The sequence below is a fragment of the Hyla sarda genome, assembly GCF_029499605.1.
Source record: "Hyla sarda isolate aHylSar1 chromosome 1 unlocalized genomic scaffold, aHylSar1.hap1 SUPER_1_unloc_9, whole genome shotgun sequence".
In the NCBI taxonomy this organism is placed as follows: Eukaryota; Metazoa; Chordata; class Amphibia; order Anura; family Hylidae; genus Hyla; species Hyla sarda.
Window position 1 is genome coordinate 309,992 of NW_026607595.1, and position 24,862 is coordinate 334,853.

At 43.6% G+C, this 24,862-nt stretch overlaps 1 protein-coding gene and 1 pseudogene across 1 annotated transcript; one reads left to right on the forward strand and one right to left on the reverse strand.

Moving 5' to 3' along the window:
* LOC130298313 (zinc finger protein 850-like) overlaps positions 1 to 24,862 on the forward strand; it is a 422,064-nt pseudogene that overhangs the window by 100,732 nt on the left and 296,470 nt on the right.
* On the reverse strand, positions 1,708 to 19,978 carry LOC130298303 (oocyte zinc finger protein XlCOF6-like). The gene is made up of 6 exons (XM_056551234.1): positions 19,851 to 19,978; positions 18,386 to 18,533; positions 16,826 to 17,005; positions 12,745 to 12,871; positions 12,275 to 12,664; positions 1,708 to 3,434 (listed from the first exon to the last, which is right to left on the reverse strand). The coding sequence occupies exons 2-6, from the start codon at positions 18,461 to 18,463 to the stop codon at positions 1,846 to 1,848; spliced, it is 2,364 nt and encodes a 787-aa protein (XP_056407209.1). The 5' UTR covers positions 18,464 to 18,533; positions 19,851 to 19,978; the 3' UTR covers positions 1,708 to 1,845.

The window sequence follows — 24,862 nt, forward strand, 5'->3', positions numbered from 1 at the left end:
GAAGCAGAAGAAATCAGATAAGAATAAAGCTTAGATAGTATTATTATTTAGGGAATAAATACAATCTCTCTAACCAATTTCAGGGACGCATGTTAGTATAACGCTGAAAACATTGGAGAGTAAAGATAAATTTACTTATAAACCCCAGAAAGCCTGAGATTCCTCTATGGCCAAAGTCTTAGTAGAAGAATATAAATCTCGTAACGTAAAAGAATGTAAACGTTCCCACAAAGGGGAAGAGGGAAAATGTGTTTAGTAATAACCATAGGGAGTAAAGAAAGTGGGGTTAGGGGAGAAGGGAAATCAGAATCAGTCGTAGAGCAGTCTCGTAATACCGACAAAGTTATATATAAAAGAGGAAAGAACTAGAGAGGCCAAGGAGGACTGCGGGGGCCACAAAATGGGCCCTATAGAAGGAGGGACTGAGGAGAATTCCATATCCACATGAGGAGGAATATAAAGGGGAGGATGAGAAAAAGAAGAGCGAACGAGCTCTAATAATCCAGACGAAGGAAAAGCTTTATAATAAGTGTGTAAATCCGGAAACACAAAACCGCCGTCTAATGTCTTCAGGGTGAGCGTCTATACGGGACACGTGGTCTCTTCTGAATCATAACAAAATTACTAAATAACCATCGGATAGAAGAAAAATAACAATTCCGTACTATGATAGGGACGGACTGTAAAAATATAAAATATTATTGGTAAATATAAGATTTAAGAACCTTTTTCCTTCCAATCCACGACATATATGGGAATTTACGAGCGTGTAACTGGGTCTTCAATCCGTGTAATAATGGCGCAAAGTGTGAAGTAAAGAGATCTTGTACCAGATGTGATCAGATCTCTAGGGATTTTATACCCCGGGGAGGACAAAGAAAAGGAAAAGAATTACACCGATGTTTACTGAACCCGGGGGGCGCTGAGATATTGACGACTTCTCATATAGAAAAATGGATTTTATGATCTGAGACCGAAAATAGACGTCAAGACGGGAAACGCTGGTCTAGGGTTTGTGATAAATAAAAGTATCTGCAGCGTCTTATGTTCAGAAGAGACGATCTTCAAGGGAGACGCGCGGATCCTGTCTGATGCCTTGAATTAAAGTCTCTATAATCATAATGAGAAGGGGGCGGGGACAACACTGACGCGTTACATTCTCTATATACAGTGATCCCCCGACCTACGATGGCTCCGACATACAATAATTTCAACATACGATGGCCTCTCAGAGGCAGCATCAACATACGATGCTTTTGTATGTCGGGGCAATCGCATAAACGGCTATCCGGCAGCACTGACGGCTTCAGCTGCCAACGGATAGCCGTTTACAGTGCCCCGTGTGGTCCGCTGACGATCACTTACCTGTCCTCGGGGCTCCGGCGCGTCCTCTTCGGGATCCCCTCCATCGTTGGTGCTCTCCATCGTCGTCATCACGTCCCTGCGCACGCCGTCCCGTCATCCAATTGGAGCGGCGTGCGTAGCGACGTGATTGGGGCGACGGAGAGCGAGGAGGTCGGGGAAGCAGAGGCCTTGCCGGAGCGTCGGGGACGCAGCAACAGCGATGGAAGGCAACATCCAGGGCAGCGGTGACGAGTGGGGACAGTCCGAAGCGGCGGTGACAGGTGAGTACAACTTCCTATACCAGTGGTCTTCAACCTGTGGACCTCCAGATGTTGCAAAACTACAACTCCCAGCATGCCCAGACAGCCTTTATTAACTTTTATTAACTATTAACTTAATTGGCAACAAGTTTAGAGATGCAGTATATGATATATGTATAAATGTCAGATATCCTATGTACATAGATAATATATAGATGTGTTATCTGCATCATTTATTGCTCTAAACTGGCTTCTTTCCTGTATGCGTTCTGTGATGCTTAACAAGATGAGAATGCTGGGTAAAACATTTTCCACATTCTGAGCATGAAAATGGCTTCTCTCCTGTGTGAGTTCTTTGATGTCTAAAAAGATGGGATTTCTGAGAAAAACATTTCCCACATTCTGCACATGAAAATGGCTTCTCCCCTGTGTGAGTTCTTTGATGTTTAACAAGATCTGATTTCTGAGAAAAACATTTCCCACACTCTGCACATGAAAATGGCTTCACCCCTGTATGAGTTCTTTGATGCTGAACAAGATTTGATTTCACAATAAAACCTTTCCCACACTCTGCACAGAAAAATGGCTTCTCCTCTGTGTGAATTTTTATATGTATAACAAAACTTGATATGTCATTAAAACACTTTCCACATTCTGAACATGAAAATGGCTGCTCCCCTGCGTGAGTTCTTTCATGTTTAACCAGATTTGATTTGTCAGAAAAACATTTCCCACATACTAAACATGAATATGGTTTTTCACCTGTGTGCGTTCGTTTATGTTTAACAAGACTTGATTTGTCAGGAAAACATTTTTCACATTCTGAACATGAAAATGGCTTCTCCCCTGTGTGAGCTTTTTGATGTTGAACAAGAATTGATTTCTCAGTATAACATTTTCCACATTCTGAACATGAAAATGGCTTCTCTCCTTTGTGAGTTCTGTGATGCTTAACAAGATGGGAAAGCTGAGTAAAATATTTTCCACATTCTGAGCATGAAAATGGCTTCTCCCCTGTGTGAGTTCTGTGATGTTGAACAAGATTTGTTTTCCCAGTAAAACATTTTCCACATTCTAAACATGAAAATGGCTTTTCTCCTGTGTGAGTTCTTTGATGTTTAACAAGACTTGATTTGTCAGTAAAACATTTTCCGCATTCTGAACATGAAAATGGCTTTTCTCCTGTGTGAGTTCTTTGATGTTTAACAAGACTTGATATGTCAGTAAAACATTTTCCGCATTCTGAACATGAAAATGGCTTTTCTCCTGTGTGAGTTCTTTGATGTTTAACAAGACTTGATATGTCAGTAAAACATTTTCCGCATTCTGAACATGAAAATGGCTTTTCTCCTGTGTGAGTTCTTTGATGTTTAACAAGATCTGATTTGTCAGTAAAACATTTTCCACATTCTAAACATGAAAATGGCTTCTCCCCTGAGTGAGTTCTTTTATGTTTAACAAGACTTGATTTGTCAGTAAAACATTTTCCGCATTCTGAACATGAAAATGGCTTCTCCCCTGTGTGAGTTCTTCGATGTTGAACAAGATGTGATTTCTTAGCAAAACATTTCCCACATTCTGAGCATGTATAGGATTTCTGAGCTCGCTGATGTCCAGCACCCCTTCTGTGACCTTTATCTTGCTGAACATCCTGTGATGACTGAGAAGACAGGACCTGTATATAAGGATGAGATGACAGATCTTGGCTGTGAAGGGCTGAGGGTGTATCTGGGATAATGGAATGTTCTTCATATGTATCTTGTGTGATATCATCATCTGCTTTATAATCTGAAGATATAAGATTCTCCTCTGATCTCCTGGTACAAGAATCTGCCAAGAATAAAACACATTTTATTAACCCCTTAACAACCCAGATAATTTAAGCTTTTGCATTTTCATTTTTCTTTCTCCTCTCCTAAGAGTCATAACGCTTGTTTTTACATAGTTTTAAAAGCTTGTGGGACCGAACTTTCGTTGTTATGACACCCTTCATTCAGTGTGTGGTAAAATATTTTTTTAGGTCAATACGATCACAACGATATCTAAGTTGCATAGTTTTCTTTATGCTTTACTGCTTTTCAATAACAATTACAAATAAATTAAAATTATTATTTGAGAGGGGGTTTATTCATTGAATTGTTCATACAGATCAGTGCAGAACATAAGTAATACACTGACCCATTAGAGCCGACCATAGACAGACTGTATCAATAGCAGAGTCCCGGCAGTGACAAATGCTTCGGGCTGACATAATAATGGATCAGATCCCTGTGATCGCTTCATGTGAAGCCAATTGCTTGACCAATGACGCTTACTAAGCCTGTGTAAATGCTGAAGTCAGCTTTGACAGCAGTATCTAAGTGGTTAATAGCCAGCATCAGAGATTTCTCCATGTCAGCTATTAGCAGCGGCCCTCAGTTACTGAATGCAGCCAAGAGCCACCAGGTATAGAGGGGTCCCGAGCCCTCTCAATACACCCTTAATGGGGTACCCTGCTGCCCCAGCGTTCAGAACATTTTGTTCCGAATGCTTGGAGTGGGCGGCAGGGGTTGTGACGTACGACCACCCCCCTTGTGATGTCACGCCACACCCCCTCAATGAAAGTCTATGGAATGGGAGTAGGGGACTATAAAATATGTAGTCTTTAGATTGCATACAATGATCAATACTTCTCAATAGAAGAACATTGATCAGTGTTTTCGATGCTCCATTGCTTCAGCCTGGCATAGCTGACTGCATGATTGGAGCACTGATCGGACTGCAGGGAGGAAGGTAAGAGACCTCCCGCCGTCCTTTCAGCTGATTGGAATGCTGCGGATTCGCCATAGCAGCCCTGATCAGCCCACTTAGCTAGCCGGGAACGGGATTTACCTCTTTCAGATGCAGTGATCAAAGCCGGGAACGGGATTTACCTCTTTCAGATGCAGTGATCAACTTCTAAAGAGTTAATGCCAGACATCAGTACAATCGGCGATGTCCAGCATTAGCCGTGTGGGTCTCGGTTGCTGATTGCTTCATACAGCAGGGGCCCGTAGTGGACTTAAATATACGTCCATTTGCTGGAAGAGGTTAATTTTAAGAATATAATATGTGATTATTTTATCCTGTAGTTCAGAGTAAGTCATTAACCAAAAAAAAAAAAAAATCAAACAACTATGTAAATTGGGTATAGTTGTAATCGTGCTGACCCAAACAATCAACCAGAGTGGATGTCAGCCAGACCATAGTCATACATTGTAATTACAATCAGAAACAACAGAAAAGCACTTTGAGATCAGACTGCCTCTGCCCTTACGTGGTCTCTGAACTGTTGCAGTTAAATAGCCAGAACCCAGCAGGGAAGGGGCTGGCTGATTACAGGTAGCCATAGAAATAAGGAGCTATCCTTAATATCAGCCGAGGTTTTGCTGTAAATATGTTATGCCCTTCTTTTATTTTCGTTGTATTCCCGCCGCTCTTCTCACCCAAGATCTGTCCCTGGCAGGACCTCAGGTGCAAGTGTTTCCTGACTAGGTTTGGCATTATCCGAGCAAAGGGCCCAACTTGCCACAATAAAGACACATCCCCTCCCTCCTACTATAATCCCTCTCCACTGCGGGAAGGGGGGTGGTACTGAGTTTCATTGGTTCGATCCCTTCAAACGTTTTACAACCAGGAGGCATGGGAGGTGAGGGAGGCATGGGAGGTGAGGGAGGCATGGGAGGGCATGAATATTGAGGTGACGATCTGACAGGAGGCCTCCACAAGCGGTCCCAAAATGGTTCTGAGCCTACAGTCAACTAGGATGGTGTAAGACAAAAGCTCCTCGAGATCTCTGACCACAATCTCATCTTGTATAATATCGGAGAGTCCACGAGAGAACGTGTCCACCAGCGCTTCCTTATCCCAGCACACTTCTGCTGCTAGAATACAGAACTCTATTGAATTCTTGGCCACAGTTCTCATCCCCTGTTACATGGAAATGAGCTGCTCTGCTGCAGAGGGAGAACGGACAGGGAGATGAAATGTCTCTGTAGTCGTAGATAATACGTTTATCAGTCTCCAAAGAGGATTCACCCGGGATAGAGCGTTATCAGTAAGGAGGGAGATCAGGAATCCTACCTTACTTCTATCATTAGGACAGGACTGCGGGACCATTTCCAGATAAATGCCCACTTGGTTCAGGGAGCCTCTACATTCATTAGGATCGCCCCCATAATGCTGGGGAAGCGGGGCAGATCCAGTAAACCCACAGGAGGCAATGGCTTCTATGGCAGCAGAAATAGTTCCCGGAGCAGGAGGGTAGGTGGCTGCCGGTTGAGGCACAGGAGGCTCTAGGGGAGACGTACGATTCTAAAGCGTCTGCATTACAAGTGCCAATTGCTCAATCCTCTGATCCTGCAGATCCATTATAGTGAAAATGTTTGGTGCTGGTGGATTGTCTGCATCATCCGGATTCATGGCCCTTGTGTAATGTCAGGAACCACAAAACCAGATGGAGATGATAGTGCAGAACAAATCACCTTCATTATAATAATGGAAAATACAAAAATAACAAACAATAGAAGAATCCAGGGACCTGGTCAGACACACAGAAAGGGATCAGGAGCCAAAGTAGGTAATAAGGAAAAGCCCAAGTCAGGAGAAAGGAAAGAAGTGTAGTCAGAAGTCAGGACCAGGATCAGGAACCAGAGTGGATGTCGGACAGTCCAGAGTCATCAAAATAAGGAATAACAGGATCATACAGGAGATCAGAAACCACACAAGGGCAGAGCCTCATAGAACTGAAACAGACTAAATAGCCAGGGCTCAGCAGGGAAGAGGCTGGTTAATTAGATGGTAGACAGGGAAACGCAGTGCTGCTTGTTAATAACAGCTGAGGGGTTCTTGTCTGCTGAGAAACAAGTAGTGGAGCGGGGGAAGGGAGAGAACCCTAGTAATGTCACTACATCCATCCTCCAAAGACTCTTCTGTTATCTGGTATATGTCTCCATTTATCTGGAATATCTCTCCATGTGGTGTATTGTGTTATCTGGTATATGTCTCCATGTTGTGTATTGTGTTATCTGGTATATGTCTCCATGTTGTGTATTGTGTTATCTGGTATATGTCTCCATGTTGTGTATTGTGTTATCTGGTATATTTCTCCATGTTGTGTATTGTGTTATCTGGTATATGTCTCCATGTTGTGTATCGTGTTATCTGGTATATGTCTCCATGTTGTGTATTGTGTTATCTGGTATATGTCTCCATGTTGTGTATTGTGTTATCTGGTATATGTCTCCATGTTGTGTATTATGTTATCTGGTATATGTCTCCATGTTGTGTATTGTGTTATCTGGTATATGTCTCCATGTTGTGTATTGTGTTATCTGGTATATGTCTCCATGTTGTGTATTGTGTTATCTGGTATATGTCTCCATATTGTGTTATCTGGTATATGTCTCCATGTTGTGTATTGTGTTATTTGGTATATGTCTCCATGTTGTGTATTGTGTTAACTGGTATATGTCTCCATGTTGTGTATTGTGTTATCTGGTATATGTCTCCATGTTGTGTATTGTGTTATCTGGTATATGTCTCCATATTGTGTTATCTGGAATATGCCTCCATGTTGTGTATTGTGTTATCTGGTATATGTCTCCATGTTGTGTATTGTGTTATCTGGTATATGTCTCCGTGTTGTGTATTGTGTTATCTGGTAGATGTCTCCATGTTGTGTATTGTGTTATCTGGTATATATCTCCATGTTGTGTATAGTGTTATCTGGTATATGTCTCCATGTTGTGTATAGTGTTATCTGGTATATGTCTCCATGTTGTGTATTCTGTTATCTGGTATATGTCTCCATGTTGTGTATTGTGTTATCTGGTATATGTCTCCATGTTGTGTATTGTGTTATCTGGTATATGTCTCCATGTTGTGTATTGTGTTATCTGGTATATGTCTCCATGTTGTGTATTGTGTTATCTGGTATATGTCTCCATGTTGTGTATAGTGTTATCTGGTATATGTCTCCATGTTGTGTATTGTATTATCTGGTATATGTCTCCATGTTGTGTATTGTGTTATCTGGTATATGTCTCCATGTTGTGTATTGTGTTATCTGGTATATGTCTCCATGTTGTGTATTGTGTTATCTGGTATATGTCTCCATGTTGTGTATTGTGTTATCTGGTATATGTCTCCATGTTGGGTATTATGTTATCTGGTGTATGTCTCCATGTTGTGTATTATGTTATCTGGTATATGTCTCCATGTTGTGTATTGTGTTATCTGGTATATGTCTCCATGTTGTGTATTGTGTTATCTGGTATATGTCTCCATGTTGTGTATTGTGTTATCTGGTATATGTCTCCATGTTGTGTATAGTGTTATCTGGTATATGTCTCCATGTTGTGTATTGTGTTATCTGGTATATGTCCCCATGTTGTGTATTGTGTTATCTGGTATATGTCTCCATGTTCTGTATTGTGTTATCTCGTATATGTCTCCATGTTGTGTATTGTGTTATCTCGTATATGTCTCCATGTTGTGTATTGTGTTATCTGTTATATGTCTCCATGTTGTGTATTGTGTTATCTGGTATATGTCTCCATGTTGTGTATTGTGTTATCTGGTATATGTCTCCATGTTGTGTATTGTGTTATCTGGTATATATGTCTCCATGTTGTGTATTGTGTTATCTGATATATATCTCCATGTTGTGTATAGTGTTATCTGGTATATGTCTCCATGTTGTGTATTGTATTATCTGGTATATGTCTCCATGTTGTGTATTGTGTTATCTGGTATATGTCTCCATGTTGTGTATCGTGTTATCTGGTATATGTCTCCATGTTGTGTATAGTGTTATCTGGTATATGTATCCATGTTGTGTATTGTGTTATCTGGTATATGTCTCCATGTTGTGTATTGTATTATCTGGTATATGTCTCCATGTTGTGTATTGTGTTATCTGGTATATATGTCTCCATGTTGTGTATTGTGTTATCTGATATATGTCTCCATGTTGTGTATTCTGTTATCTGGTATATGTCTCCATGTTGTGTATTGTTTTATCTAGTATATGTCTCCATGTTGTGTATTGTGTTATCTGGTATATGTCTCCATATCGTGTTATCTGGTATATGTCTCCATGTTGTGTATTGTGTTATCTGGTATATGTCTCCATGTTGTGTATAGTGTTATCTGGTATATGTCTCCATGTTGTGTATTGTATTATCTGGTATATGTCTCCATGTTGTGTATTGTGTTATCTGGTATATGTCTCCATGTTGTGTATTGTGTTATCTGGTACATGTCTCCATGTTGTGTATTGTATTATCTGGTATATGTCTCCATGTTGTGTATAGTGTTATCTGGTATATGTCTCCATGTTGTGTATAGTGTTATCTGGTATATGTCTCCATGTTGTGTATTGTGTTATCTGGTATATGTCTCCATGTTGTGTATTATGTTATCTGGTATATGTCTCCATGTTGTGTATTGTGTTATCTGGTATATGTCTCCATGTTGTGTATTGTGTTATCTGGTATATGTCTCCATGTTGTGTACTGTGTTATCTGGTATATGTCTCCATGTTGTGTATTGTGTTATCTGGTATATGTCCCCATGTTGTGTATTGTGTTATCTGGTATATGTCTCCATGTTCTGTATTGTGTTATCTCGTATATGTCTCCATGTTGTGTATTGTGTTATCTGGTATATGTCTCCATGTTGTGTATTGTGTTATCTGGTATATGTCTCCATGTTGTGTATTGTGTTATCTGATATATATCTCCATGTTGTGTATAGTGTTATCTGGTATATGTCTCCATGTTGTGTATTGTATTATCTGGTATATGTCTCCATGTTGTGTATTGTGTTATCTGGTATATGTCTCCATGTTGTGTATCGTGTTATCTGGTATATGTCTCCATGTTGTGTATCGTGTTATCTGGTACATGTCTCCATGTTGTGTATAGTGTTATCTGGTATATGTATCCATGTTGTGTATTGTGTTATCTGGTATATGTCTCCATGTTGTGTATTGTATTATCTGGTATATGTCTCCATGTTGTGTATTGTGTTATCTGGTATATATGTCTCCATGTTGTGTATTGTGTTATCTGATATATGTCTCCATGTTGTGTATTGTGTTATCTGGTATATGTCTTCATGTTGTCTATAGTGTTATCTGGTATATGTCTCCATGTTGTGTATTGTGTTATCTGGTATATGTCTCCATGTTGTGTATTGTGTTATCTGGTATATGTCTCCATGTTGTGTATTGTGTTATCTGGTATATGTCTCCATGTTGTGTATTGTGTTATCTGGTATATATGTCTCCATGTTGTGTATTGTGTTATCTGGTATATGTCTCCATGTTGTGTATTGTGTTATCTGTCTCCATGTTGTGTATTGTGTTATCTGGTATATATCTCCATGTTGTGTATTCTGTTATCTGGTATAGGTCTCCATGTTGTGTATTGTATTATCTGGTATATGTCTCCATGTTGTGTATTGTGTTATCTGGTATATGTCTCCATGTTGTGTATTGTGTTATCTGGTATATGTCTCCATGTTGTGTATTGTGTTATCTGGTATATGTCTCCATGTTGTGTATAGTGTTATCTGGTATATGTCTCCATGTTGTGTATTGTGTTATCTGGTATATGTCTCCATGTTGTGTATTGTGTTATCTGGTATATGTCTCCATGTTGTGTATTGTGTTATCTGGTATATGTCTCCATGTTGTGTACTGTGTTATCTGGTATATGTCTCCATGTTGTGTATTGTGTTATCTGGTATATGTCCCCATGTTGTGTATTGTGTTATCTGGTATATGTCTCCATGTTGTGTATTGTGTTATCTCGTATATGTCTCCATGTTCTGTATTGTGTTATCTCGTATATGTCTCCATGTTGTGTATTGTGTTATCTGGTATATGTCTCCATGTTGTGTATTGTGTTATCTGGTATATGTCTCCATGTTGTGTATTGTGTTATCTGATATATATCTCCATGTTGTGTATAGTGTTATCTGGTATATGTCTCCATGTTGTGTATTGTATTATCTGGTATATGTCTCCATGTTGTGTATTGTGTTATCTGGTATATGTCTCCATGTTGTGTATTGTGTTATCTGATATATATCTCCATGTTGTGTATTGTGTTATCTGGTATATGTCTCCATGTTGTGTATTGTGTTATCTGATATATATCTCCATGTTGTGTATTGTGTTATCTGGTATATGTCTCCATGTTGTGTATTGTGTTATCTGATATATATCTCCATGTTGTGTATAGTGTTATCTGGTATATGTCTCCATGTTGTGTATCGTGTTATCTGGTACATGACTCCATGTTGTGTATCGTGTTATCTGGTATATGTCTCCATGTTGTGTATTGTATTATCTGGTATATGTCTCCATGTTGTGTATTGTGTTATCTGGTATATATGTCTCCATGTTGTGTATTGTGTTATCTGGTATATGTCTCCATGTTGTGTATTGTGTTATCTGGTATATGTCTCCATGTTGTGTATTGTGTTATCTGGTATATGTCTCCATGTTGTGTATTGTGTTATCTGGTATATATCTCCATGTTGTGTATTCTGTTATCTGGTATAGGTCTCCATGTTGTGTATTGTATTATCTGGTATATGTCTCCATGTTGTGTATTGTGTTATCTGGTATATGTCTCCATGTTGTGTATTGTGTTATCTGGTATATGTCTCCATGTTGTGTATTGTGTTATCTGGTATATATCTCCATGTTGTGTATTGTGTTATCTGGTATATGTCTCCATGTTGTGTATAGTGTTATCTGGTATATGTCTCCATGTTGTGTATTGTGTTATCTGGTATATGTCTCCATGTTGTGTATTGTGTTATCTGGTATATGTCTCCATGTTGTGTACTGTATTATCTGGTATATGTCTCCATGTTGTGTATTGTGTTATCTGATATATGTCGCCATCATTACTCGGTGAGGTTTCTGTCCATAGAGAGGCGGGGGGGGGGGGGGGGCATGTCCTCTCTTCTCCTCACTGTGATGACTCCTCCCCCTCCCTCACTCTCCTCTGACTCACAGAGGGCCCTGGACCTGCCTGCAGCCCTGTCAATTACTCATGGTGTCCATGACATGTTGATGACCACTGGACACTGCAGGACTGGTATGTGTCCCAGGAGGCAGGGGACCCCTAGTGGACAGTTTTTTTTAATGGCTTTTTAAGTATGAAATACTGAAAATGTTCTGATGAAAGCAATTGCAAAACATATTGGGGGAGATTTATCAAAACCTGTCCAGTGGAAAAGTTGCTGGATTGCCCATAGAAACCAATCAGATCGCTTCTTTCATTTTTCAAAGGCCCTTTCTAAACTGAAAGAAGCAATCTGATTGGTTGCTAGGGGCAATTCAGCAATTTTTCCTCTGGACAGGTTTTGATAAATCTTCTCCATTGTTTATGCCTGATGTATAACATATCAAAAGTTATTGTATCTGACAGTGCCCATTTAAGAAATCGGACTCGTACACATTGGTATATTTCTTGTCCATGTTCCAGCTGTAGTATCATATTAGTTTGTATTTTGGCTGAATAGAAGAATATACAGCAAGAAAGAGACAGGACAGAGAGATTAAAGAATTCTACACAATTATTAGTCAGAGAATCTGTGACTCTTCTCTATATTAAGTTGTTACTACTCACCTGGGCGGTTACCTGTAGGAATGTCCTCCTTATACTGCTCATCACTGCTCACATCTGTCTCTTCTTCTTTCTTTATGTCTGTAGCATTAATATAGATCAGATCTTTCCCTGTAGGAATGTCTTCATTATACTGCTCATCGCCGCTCACATCTGTCTCTTCTTTTTCCTTTAGGTCTGTAGCATTGATATTGATCAAATCTTTTCCTGTAGGAATGTCCTCCTTATACTGCTCATCACCGCTCACATCTGTCTCTTCTTCTTCTTCCCTTAAGTCTGAAGTATTATTATAGATCAGATCTTTCAGATCTTTCCCTGTAGTAATGCCCTCCATATTCTGCTCATCAAGAAGATGGGGACACCATTTTGGTGCTGTTATGTTACTGGATCTGACTGTAGGGAACACATACAGAGACTGAATTCATTCTTTACATACAAATAAGAGGACGTGTTTATATAGTCATGTCTATTACCTGGTGATGTGAGGGGCTGCTGATCCTCCATCATGACCTGATCCTTGTACTGATCCTTGTGTCCTTCTACATACTCCCACTCCTCCATGGAGAAATAGACCGCCACGTCCTGATACCTTATAGGAACCTGACACACAATGATACAGTCATCACCCCAACCCCTCCAGTGGTGTTACTGTATAATGTCCCAGCATTCCCAGCAGTGTCACCTCTCCAGTCATCACCAGACCCCTCCATTACTGTATAATGTCAGAGCAGGGTCACCTCTCCAGTCATCACCAGACCCCTCCATTACTGTATAATTTCCCAGCAGTGTCACCTCTCCAGTCATCACCAGACCCCTCCATTACTGTATAATTTCCCAGCAGTGTCACCTCTCCAGTCATCACCAGACCCCTCCATTACTGTATAATGTCCCAGCATTCCCAGCAGTGTCACCTCTCCAGTCATCACCAGACCCCTCCATTACTGTATAATTTCCCAGCAGTGTCACCTCTCCAGTCATCACCAGACCCCTCCATTACTGTATAATGTCCCAGCAGTGTCACCTCTCCAGTCATCACCAGACCCCTCCATTACTGTATAATGTCCAGCAGTGTCACCTCTCCAGTCATCACCAGACCCCTCTATTACTGTATAATGTCCCAGCAGTGTCACCTCTCCAGTCATCACCAGACCCCTCCATTACTGTATAATGTCCCAGCAGTGTCACCTCTCCAGTCATCACCAGACCCCTCCATTACTGTATAATTTCCCAGCAGTGTCACCTCTCCAGTCATCACCAGACCCCTCCATTACTGTATAATGTCCCAGCATTCCCAGCAGTGTCACCTCTCCAGTCATCACAAGACCCCTCCATTACTGTATAATGTCCCAGCAGTGTCACCTCTCCAGTCATCACCAGACCCCTCCATTATTGTATAATGTACCAGCAGTGTCACCTCTCCAGTCATCACCAGACCCCTCCATTACTGTATAATGTCCCAGCATTCCCAGCAGTGTCACCTCTCCAGTCATCACCAGACCCCTCCATTATTGTATAATGTCCCAGCAGGGTCACCTCTCCAGTCATCACCAGACCCCTCCATTACTGTATAATTTCCCAGCAGTGTCACCTCTCCAGTCATCACCAGACCCCTCCATTACTGTATAATTTCCCAGCAGTGTCACCTCTCCAGTCATCACCAGACCCCTCCATTACTGTATAATGTCCCAGTAGTGTCACCTCTCCAGTCATCACCAGACCCCTCCATTACTGTATAATGTCCCAGCATTCCCAGCAGTGTCACCTCTCCAGTCATCACCAGACCCCTCCATTACTGTATAATGTCCCAGCAGGGTCACCTCTCTAGTCATCACCAGACCCCTCCATTATTGTATAATGTCCCAGCAGTGTTACCTCTCCAGTCATCACCAGACCCCTCCATTACTGTATAATGTCCCAGCATTCCCAGCAGTGTCACCTCTCCAGTCATCACCAGACCCCTCCATTACTGTATAATGTCCCAGCAGTGTCACCTCTCCAGTCATCACCAGACCCCTCCATTACTGTATAATGTCCCAGCAGTGTCACCTCTCCAGTCATCACCAGACCCCTCCATTACTATATAATGTCCCAGCAGTGTCACCTCTCCAGTCATCACCAGACCCCTCCATTACTGTATAATGTCCCAGCAGTGTCACCTCTCTAGTCATCACCAGACCCCTCCATTACTGTATAATGTCCCAGCAGTGTCACCTCTCCAGTCATCACCAGACCCCTCCATTACTGTATAATGTCCCAGCAGTGTCACCTCTCTAGTCATCACCAGATCCCTTCATTACTGTATAATGTCCCAGCAGTGTCACCTCTCTAGTCATCACCAGATCCCTTCATTACTGTATAATGTCCCAGCAGTGTCACCTCTCCAGTCATCACCAGACCCCTCCATTACTATATAATGTCCCAGCATTCCCAGCAGTGTCACCTCTCCAGTCATCACCAGACCCCTCCATTACTGTATAATGTCCCAGCAGTGTCACCTCTCCAGTCATCACCAGACCCCTCCATTACTATATAATGTCCCAGCATTCCCAGCAGTGTCACCTCTCCAGTCATCACCAGACCCCTCCATTACTGTATAATGTCCCAGCAGGGTCACCTCTCTAGTCATCACCAGACCCCTCCATTACTGTATAATGTCCCAGCAGTGTCACCTCTCCAGTCATCACCAGACCCCTCCATTACTGTATAATGTCCCAGCAGTGTCACCTCTCCAGTCATCACCAGACCCCTCCATTACTGTATAATGTCCCAGCAGTGTCATCTCTCCAGTCATCACCAGACCCCTCCATTACTGTATAATGTCCCAGCAGTGTCACCTCTCCAGTCATCACCAGACCCCTCCATTACTATATAATGTCCCAGCATTCCCAGCAGTGTCACCTCTCCAGTCATCACCAGAACCCTCCATTACTGTATAATGTCCCAGCAGTGTCACCTCTCCAGTCATCACCAGACCCCTCCATTACTGTATAATGTACCAGCAGTGTCACCTCTCCAGTCATCACCAGACCCCTCCATTACTGTATAATGTCCCAGCAGTGTCACCTCTCCAGTCATCACCAGACCCCTCCATTACTGTATAATGTCCCAGCAGTGTCACCTCTCCAGTCATCACCAGACCCCTCCATTACTGTATAATGTCCCAGCAGTGTCACCTCTCCAGTCATCACCAGACCCCTCCATTACTGTATAATGTCCCAGCAGTGTCACCTCTCCAGTCATCACCAGACCCCTCCATTACTGTATAATGTCCCAGCAGTGTCACCTCTCCAGTCATCACCAGACCCCTCCATTACTGTGTAATGTCCCAGCAGTGTCACCTCTCTAGTCATCACCAGACCCCTCCATTACTGTATAATGTCCCAGCAGTGTCACCTCTCCAGTCATCACCAGACCCCTCCATTACTGTATAATGTCCCAGCAGTGTCACCTCTCCAGTCATCACCAACCCCTCCATTACTGTATAATGTCCCAGCAGTGTCACCTCTCCAGTCATCACCAGACCCCTCCATTACTGTATAATGTCCCAGCAGTGTCACCTCTCCAGTCATCACCAGACCCCTCCATTACTGTATAATGTCCCAGCAGTGTCACCTCTCCAGTCATCACCAGACCCCTCCATTACTGTATAATGTCCCAGCAGTGTCACCTCTCCAGTCATCACCAGACCCCTCCATTACTGTATAATGTCCCAGCAGTGTCACCTCTCCAGTCATCACCAGACCCCTCCATTACTGTATAATGTCCCAGCAGTGTCACCTCTCCAGTCACCACCAGACCCCTCCATTACTGTATAATGTCCCAGCAGTGTCACCTCTCCAGTCATCACCAGACCCCTCCATTACTGTATAATGTCCCAGCAGTGTCACCTCTTCAGTCATCACCAGACCCCTCCATTACTGTATAATGTCCCAGCATTCCCAGCAGTGTTACCTCTCCAGTCATCACCAGACCCCTCCATTACTGTATAATGTCCCAGCAGTGTCACCTCTCCAGTCATCACCAGACCCCTCCATTACTGTATAATGTCCCAGCAGTGTCACCTCTCCAGTCATCACCAGACCCCTCCATTACTGTATAATGTCCCAGCAGTGTCATCTCTCCAGTCATCACCAGACCCCTCCATTACTGTATAATGTCCCAGCAGTGTCATCTCTCCAGTCATCACCAGACCCCTCCATTACTGTATAATGTCCCAGCAGTGTCACCTCTCCAGTCATCACCAGACCCCTCCATTACTGTATAATGTCCCAACAGTGTCACCTCTCCAGTCATCACCAGACCCCCCATTACTGTATAATGTCCCAGCAGTGTCACCTCTCCAGTCATCACCAGACCCTCCATTACTGTATAATGTCCCAGCCGTGTCACCTCTCCAGTCATCACCAGACCCCTCCATTACTGTATAATGTCCCAGCAGTGTCACCTCTCCAGTCATCACCAGACCCCTCCATTACTGTATAATGTCCCAGCAGTGTCACCTCTCCAGTCATCACCAGACCCCTCCATTACTGTATAATGTCCCAGCAGGGTCACCTCTCCAGTCAGCAGCTCCATCATCTTGTTGATGAGTTCTCGGATCTTCTGTTCATCCATTTCCTCATGTATCAGGGAGTGAGGTGGGGGTCCCGGGATTGGGCTCAGGGTTCTTCCCCTTCCTTCACACACAGGGGCCCGACAGCGCCCACTAGAGGACTTCTTCACTACTGTGTAATCCTGTGTATGGAAAGACACATTAATATCACTACATACATTCCCAGAATCCCTCACCTCTCCAGTCATATCCATCTGTTATTCCATAGATAAGAATGAGGTCATGTGACATCACTCCCAGAATCCCTCACCTCTCCATTCATATCCATCTGTTATTACATAGATAAGAATGAGGTCATGTGACATCACTCCCAGAATCCCTCACCTCTCCAATCATATCCATCTGTTATTACATAGATAAGAATGAGGTCATGTGACATCACTCCCACAATCCCTCACCTCTCCAGTCATATCCATCTATTACATCGATAAGAATGAGGTCATGTGCCATCACTCCCAGAATCCCTCACCTCTCCAGTCATAGCCATCTATTACATAGATAAAAATGAGGTCATGTGACATCACTCCCAGAATCCCTCACCTCTCCAGTCATATCCATCTGTTATTCCATAGATAAGAATGAGGTCATGTGACATCACTCCCAGAATCCCTCACCTGTCCAGTCATATCCATCTGTTATTACATAGATAAGAATGAGGTCGTGTGACATCACTCCCAGAATCCCTCACCTCTCCAGTCATATCCATCTGTTATTCCATAGATAAGAATGAGGTCATGTGACATCACTCCCAGAATCCCTCACCTCTCCAGTCATATCCATCTGTTATTCCATAGATAAGAATGAGGTCATGTGACATCACTCCCAGAATCCCTCACCTCTCCAGTCATATCGATCTGTTATTCCATAGATAAGAATGAGGTCATGTGACATCACTCCCAGAATCCCTCACCTCTCCAGTCATATCCATCTGTTATTACATAGATAAGAATGAGGTCATGTGACATCACTCCCAGAATCCCTCACCTCTCCAGTCATATCCATCTGTTATTACATAGATAAGAATGAGGTCATGTGACATCACTCCCAGAATCCCTCACCTCTCCAGTCATATCCATCTGTTATTCCATAGATAAGAATGAGGTCATGTGACATCACTCCCAGAATCCCTCACCTCTCCAGTCATATCCATCTGTTATTACATAGATAAGAATGAGGTCATGTGACATCACTCCCAGAATCCCTCACCTCTCCAGTCATATCCATCTGTTATTCCATAGATAAGAATGAGGTCATGTGACATCACTCCCAGAATCCCTCACCTCTCCAGTCATATCCATCTGTTATTACATAGATAAGAATGAGGTCATGTGACATCACTCCCAGAATCCCTCACCTCTCCAGTCATATCCATCTGTTATTACATAGATAAGAATGAGGTCATGTGACATCACTCCCAGAATCCCTCACCTCTCCAGTCATATCCATCTGTTATTACATAGATAAGAATTAGGTCATGTGACATCACTCCCAGAATCCCTCACCTCTCCAGTAAGCCTGAAGAGTATCTGTAGGGTGAGGTTTATGATCCTGTCGGCCATCTTGTTCCTGTCTCTCTCCATGGTTGATGGGTCATCGGGGAGAATTCTCTTATACAGAAGATATCAGCAGAGGATCCTGGATTGGAGAAACCTGAAGGGAAGAAGAGGAGACGATGATAAACCGCACCAGATTCTATGGAGAAATAAAATCCATTTCCTGGAGATAATCTGGGGATACATCTGAGGAGACATTATAGGAGTTTTCAGATTTCTCTATAAAACAAAATCCATTGTCCGAGGGCTGTAAAATAAGAGACTAGAGCGCACTCCCCTCTCCCGTCCAGTGGTGGCGCTCTGGTCCTCCAGGTCTTCTGAGGTCGCTCTCCCTGCTCTGCTGAAGACGTTGTGAATCCATTTCTCCTAATCTCTGAGGCTGCGGTGTATTCAGAACGTCTTCATCAGAGCAGGGAGAAGAATAGAGGGATTCAATATGACATTGTCCAATGAAGAATAGTGAAATGTGTCCACTAGGGGGCACAATATACATCACAATTACATCAGGATTTTATGTGAATTGTGATATGTCCCCCCGGAAGAACCTGCTATTACCTGCAGCAGAGGCCGAGCATCATATACCGTTACACGCGCAGGGTCTGGGCCACCACCGGAGTCAGTGTTTCCCAAGCAGGGTGCCTCCAGCTGTTACAGCATTTGGCTGTCAGGGCATGCTGGGAGTTGTAGTTTCACAACAGCTGGAGGCACGCTGGTTTGGAAACACTGTCTATAGTAATAATAGGGGCGCGGGAGAAACTTTAAAAACCTGATGGTTACATAGTCCTGTATGGAAGAAGTGGCTGATACCCGGAGAAAAGAGACTGATCAGGTGACAGGATGGGCGGGTAAGTGACCTGATACCTTCACCATCCAGACATCCCCTGGGGGGCAGTATAGGCAGGAAATCAGGAAACAACCGCTGGTCGGCACGGCGCTCCCTAGAAAAACAACCGTACAGCGCCATGTCTAAGCCACACCCACCTACATTATTTTATTACAAAAATGGGATATAAACTTATTAGGGGAGGGGCTTCTATTACAAACCCTGAATAACGCTCTGCCATAGTGATCAGTGTTATCGGTGCTCGGCTTATACAGGCTGTGGAGGTGTCTGTATACTTAGAGCACCGATATGAGCACAGAGCACGGTAAGGGGCCCTCCGGCCGTCATCTCAGCTGATCTAGACTCCACCCCCAACAACTGCATTTTACTCATTTTAGATCCTGCAATCGACTTTCATAATGCAATCTTAAGGGTTAATGGCGATTAGTGGTGAGTCCTGGCTGCTTATAGCTCCTGAGCTCACCTCAAAGTCCCATATGCAGCACAGAATGTAAATATACATCGTGTCCTTAAGGGTTAATAATAATCATCCCCAATAATCCTGATCTGATGGTGACCGCACACACATACCTGTATCTGTAGAGGAGCCGTGTGCTTACAGGACCTGCGATGATGTCACCGTCATGTGATCAGTCACATGGAGGAGGAGGAGTCACATGATCAGGGGCTGCTGCTCTGAGAGATCTCCACACACAACACAACAGCAGTGACTGCCCCACCAGGACCTGTTCTGTATCTGCTACATGCTGGAGGTGTAGGACCTGTGATGATGTCACAATCATGTGACCAGTACATTTGGGGGCAAAGTTTAGCAGTATAGATGTGACTGTGGCTGAAGGACCTGTGGGGAGGATCATGTGACAGGAGTGGGCGGAACTCAGTGCGGCATAGAAGAGATCGTGATTGAAGGACCTGTGATAATGGTCATGTGACAGCAGAGTCCTGCATACACTGAGCTGATGAGCCTAGAGCAGCAGCCCCTGATCTTGTGACTCCTCCTCCAAGTGATCACATGACGGTGACATCATGCAGGTCCTGTAAGCACACGGCTCCTATATAGTCTGCAGGTGGAGGTATGTGTGTGGTCACATGTGGAGGCTGTTAGATGTTTTTTGTACTATTAACCCTTTCTGGACCCGGCAGTTTTGAGTTTTAACCCCTTAAGGACACAGTGATTTCTCTTTTTAATGTTTTCCTCCTCGTCTACTAATAGCCATAATGATTGTGATTTCCTCTTAACAAACCCATATGAGTCTTGTTGTTGTTTTTTGCACCACAGATTAGTGCTCTGTAATTTTACCTCAAAATCTACAACAAGGGCCAAAAAAAACTATTTTTAAAATCTGGTGTCTTCTGTTTGGACGCAGTGCACATTACGGTAATAATTCTCTTTATTCTTTAGGTCCAAACGATTACAATGATCAATGATTTATATAGGTTTTATTTTAACACTTTTAAAATATAAAACAATTCTAACTTTTTGTACAATAATGAGTCTGTATCAGATTGTCCTACCTTGACCCCTATAACTCTCTTATTATTCCGTATACCGGGATGTATGAAAGTCATTTTTTGCGCTGTGATCTGTAATTTTTATCGGAAACACTTTAGTTTTGATGAGACTTTTTGATCACTTTTTAAGAATTTTTTTCTGGACCATGAAGTTGTATTTTTTTACGTTTACGCCATTGACCGTGCGGTTACACATATGTTTAGATTTATTTTTGTTTACGTAATTTTATTTAAAAAAATTATTGGTAAATGGGGAAGATTCAGTCGTTTATTTGGGGAGGGGCTTATTCACATTAAGTTAATGTTCTTTTTACCTTATTCCCAGTTTTTTAGTCCCTGTAGTAGACTATTACATGGAATCTATAGATTACATACACTGATCAATGCTGTGATGCTGAGGCTGCCTGCAGGATTGGAGCGTCGTTCAGACAGCGTGGAGCAAGGTTAGGGACCTCCACCCGTTCTCTCAGCTGACCAGGACCTCGCTATTTCACTGTGGGTGTCCTTATCAGCTCCACTGAGCTACCGGAAATAGATTTTTGGCATTGGTGATGTCCGGCATTAGCAATGAGTCCCAGATGCTGATAGCAGGTAGGACCTAGGGGCTATGAATCGTGCTGAACCCCTGACTGTGCTTCATAGACTGGCAGCGGCCTCCCTCCCCTCCAAATCTTATCACTTTAATGACAGGTGTCCCTGCTCTGAAAGGGGTTTACTGCACAAGAGCAGAAGATATGCCAGATTTTATGCGTCTCCTGCTCTGGAGCTGGGCCCATGGCTATACATTATATACCTCCTGCCCAGTCAGCCATGAAGGAGTTAAATGGTGGTGATTGCCACTTAACGTTTATGGGGCCACACACTATACAGATAGCAGCTCAACCGCCCCCCCCCCCCCCCCCCCACACACACACACACACACACACACTGACACAGACAACACGTACAGAGACAGGCACTTATAAATACACATATATACACAGACACATATATATACACAGACACATATATATACACAGACACATATATACTCACAGACACATATACACAGACAACACAGACACATATATACACAGACAACACAGACACATATATACACAGACAATACACAGACACATATACACACAGACACATATATATACACACAGACACCACACAGACACATATATACACAGACATCACAGAAACACTCACCCTGCCGGAGTTTAGAGCTGAGGGGATGGGGCGGAGGGAGACAGGATACACGGCCTCTCCTCTGCCTTCAGAGGTTTTAAGACTGCACGGCAGAGAGAAGGCGGGGGAGGGGAGAGAGTGCATGCCCCCTCCCTCTTCCTGTCAGCACTTCCTGTCATTGCACGGGAGCTCAGTGAACAGGCTGGTGCAGACCTGGGCATTGTACGGCCGACAGTCAGCGCGGGCCGGTCAGAGGCAATCAAAGGGCCGTATGTGGCCCGCGGGCCATACAATGCCTAGGTCTGATATAGAGAATCTGCCCCGACAAGTATTCACCTCATCATCCGAGAGCAAGAAGATAAATCATGTGCAGGAATATCCCCTCAAATGTCTCCATATAACATCCTGGAATTGTATAGAATTAAATGTTTATTCACAATACAGGTTCCTATAAGGTGTCAGGACGTGGCGGTCTATTTCTCCATGGAGGAGTGGGAGTATGTAGAAGGACACAAGGATCAGTACAAGGATCAGGTCATGATGGAGGATCAGCAGCCCCTCACATCACCAGGTAATAGACATGACTATATACTCACGTCCTCTCTTTATTTGTATGTAAAGAATGAATTCAGTCTCTGTATGTGTTCCCTACAGTCAGATCCAGTAAGAGAACAGCACCAGAGAGGTGTCCCCGTCCTCTTGATGAACAGAATATGGAGGTCATTACTACAGGGAAAGATCTGACCTATACTAATGCTACAGACATAAAGGAAGAAGAGACAGATGTGAGCAGTAATGAGCAGTATAAGGAGCACATTCCTGCAGGAAAAGATCTGATCAATATTAATGCTACAGACATAAAGGGAAAAGAAGAAGAGACAGATGTGAGCATCGATGAGCAGTATAAGGAGGACATTCCTACAGAGAAAGATCTGATCTATATTAATGCTAGAGACATAAAGGAAGAACAAGAGACAGATGTAAGCAGTGTTGAGCAGTATAAAGAGGACATTCCTGCAGGGAAAGATTGTATCTATAATAATGCTACAGACATAAAGGAAGAAGAAGAAGAGACAGATGACTTAAAGGAAGAAGAAGAGACAGATGTGAGCGGTGATGAGCAGTATAAGGTGGATATCCATACAGGGAAAGATCTGATCTATATTAATACTACAGACATAAAGAAAGAAGAAGAGACAGATGTGAGCAGTGATGAGCAGTTTAAGGAGGACATTTCAACAGGTAACCGCCCAGGTGAGTAGTAACCACTAAATACAGAGAAGGGTTACAGATTCTATTCAGTCACTGGCTACAATAATATTTTGGGGGAAGTAGTGGTGTAACTAGAATCTCTGGGACTACAGGGCAAATTTTGAAATACCATCCCCCTCCCCCAAAACATATCTCAGGCTGGGGGCCTCCCAGCTCTCTCTAGGCACAAGTGACCTCCGCTCCGTGCAGGGATTACTGTCAACCACTGCATGAAGAGGTGCCCGCCATGCCTCTCTATAAATCTCTATGGGAGAGCCGGAGATATACAAACGGGATGCAAGGCAGGAAATCGCGGGGGTCTCAGTGGTCGGACCCCTCACAATCAGACATTTATCCCCCCAGGATTCTGTGACTAGGGGATAAGTACTCAAGTACTAGAGTTTTCCTTTAACACGATAACGACCATGGACGAGTATACATGCCCAGGGGGATGCACGTTCCTGCACCTGGACGAGTATACACGTCAATAGTTCTCGTGGGTACTGCCCAGTGTAACACACAGCCGGGACCCTGACGCACTGCCGGGACCGAAGTAAACTTAGGTCCCAGCAGTTTAACCCTTACAGACCGCGGGCTGTTAGTGTTGTAACATAACGGAAGGAGGGAGCTCCCCCTGTCTTCCCTGCAGCACCCGCAGCACGATCAAGGGGTGCTGTGTGTAATCCCCGGCAGACAGGAGCCTGCCACACTGCCAGGACTGAAGTAAACTTTGGTCCCAGCAGTTTAACCCTTACAGCTGCGGTCGGAAGCGACCGCGAGCTGTAAAGAGTTTGACAGAGGGAGGGGGCTCCCTCTGTCTCTCTCTTGCAGCACCCGGCAACGATTGCGGGGTGCTACTAGTTACCCAGGCAGCCGGGGGTCTTACAGTCGCTGTGTACTACAGCCAAAATTGCACAATCTCACTCCCTTTCCTATTGGTGCTTCTAGCCAGAATTTGTGCTTGAGCTGAATCGCTGCTGTTCTTCTGTGCAGCACACTTCTCTTTGATCTTCTCTATAATAGAACACTGTAGACAGTGACTGGGAGATGAATCGCTGCAGTAAGAATGCTTTTCTGTGACAAACAAACTGCTCTCTGTCCAACAGAACGCTGATGTGACTAGGAGGTGAATCGCTGCTGGAAAAAGCTTTTTCTGTGTAACACACACAGGGCTGCCTGTCCCTATGTATCTCTCTGCAGTGTAAGGATGAAGTGACTGGCTGCAATATGGCTGCTGATTATATAGGGCTGTGACATCACAGGGGTGACTGGCTGCTGATAGGCTGCATGCTGCATGTGATTCAGGGTCATCCCACCTACCCTTGTTCCCGCCTTCCCATGATTCCTTGTCCCATTGTCACGATGCCGGCTGGCAGGTAGTGGACCCTCTGTGCCAGAGAGGGATTGGCGTGGACCGTGCTAGTGGACCGGTTCTAAGCCACTACTGGTTTTCACCAGAGCCCGCCGCAAAGCGGGATGGTCTTGCTGCGGCGGTAGTGACCAGGTCGTATCCACTAGCAACGGCTCACCTCTCTGGCTGCTGAAGATAGGCGCGGTACAAGGGAGTAGGCAGAAGCAAGGTCGGACGTAGCAGAAGGTCGGGGCAGGCAGCAAGGATCGTAGTCAGGGGCAACGGCAGAAGGTCT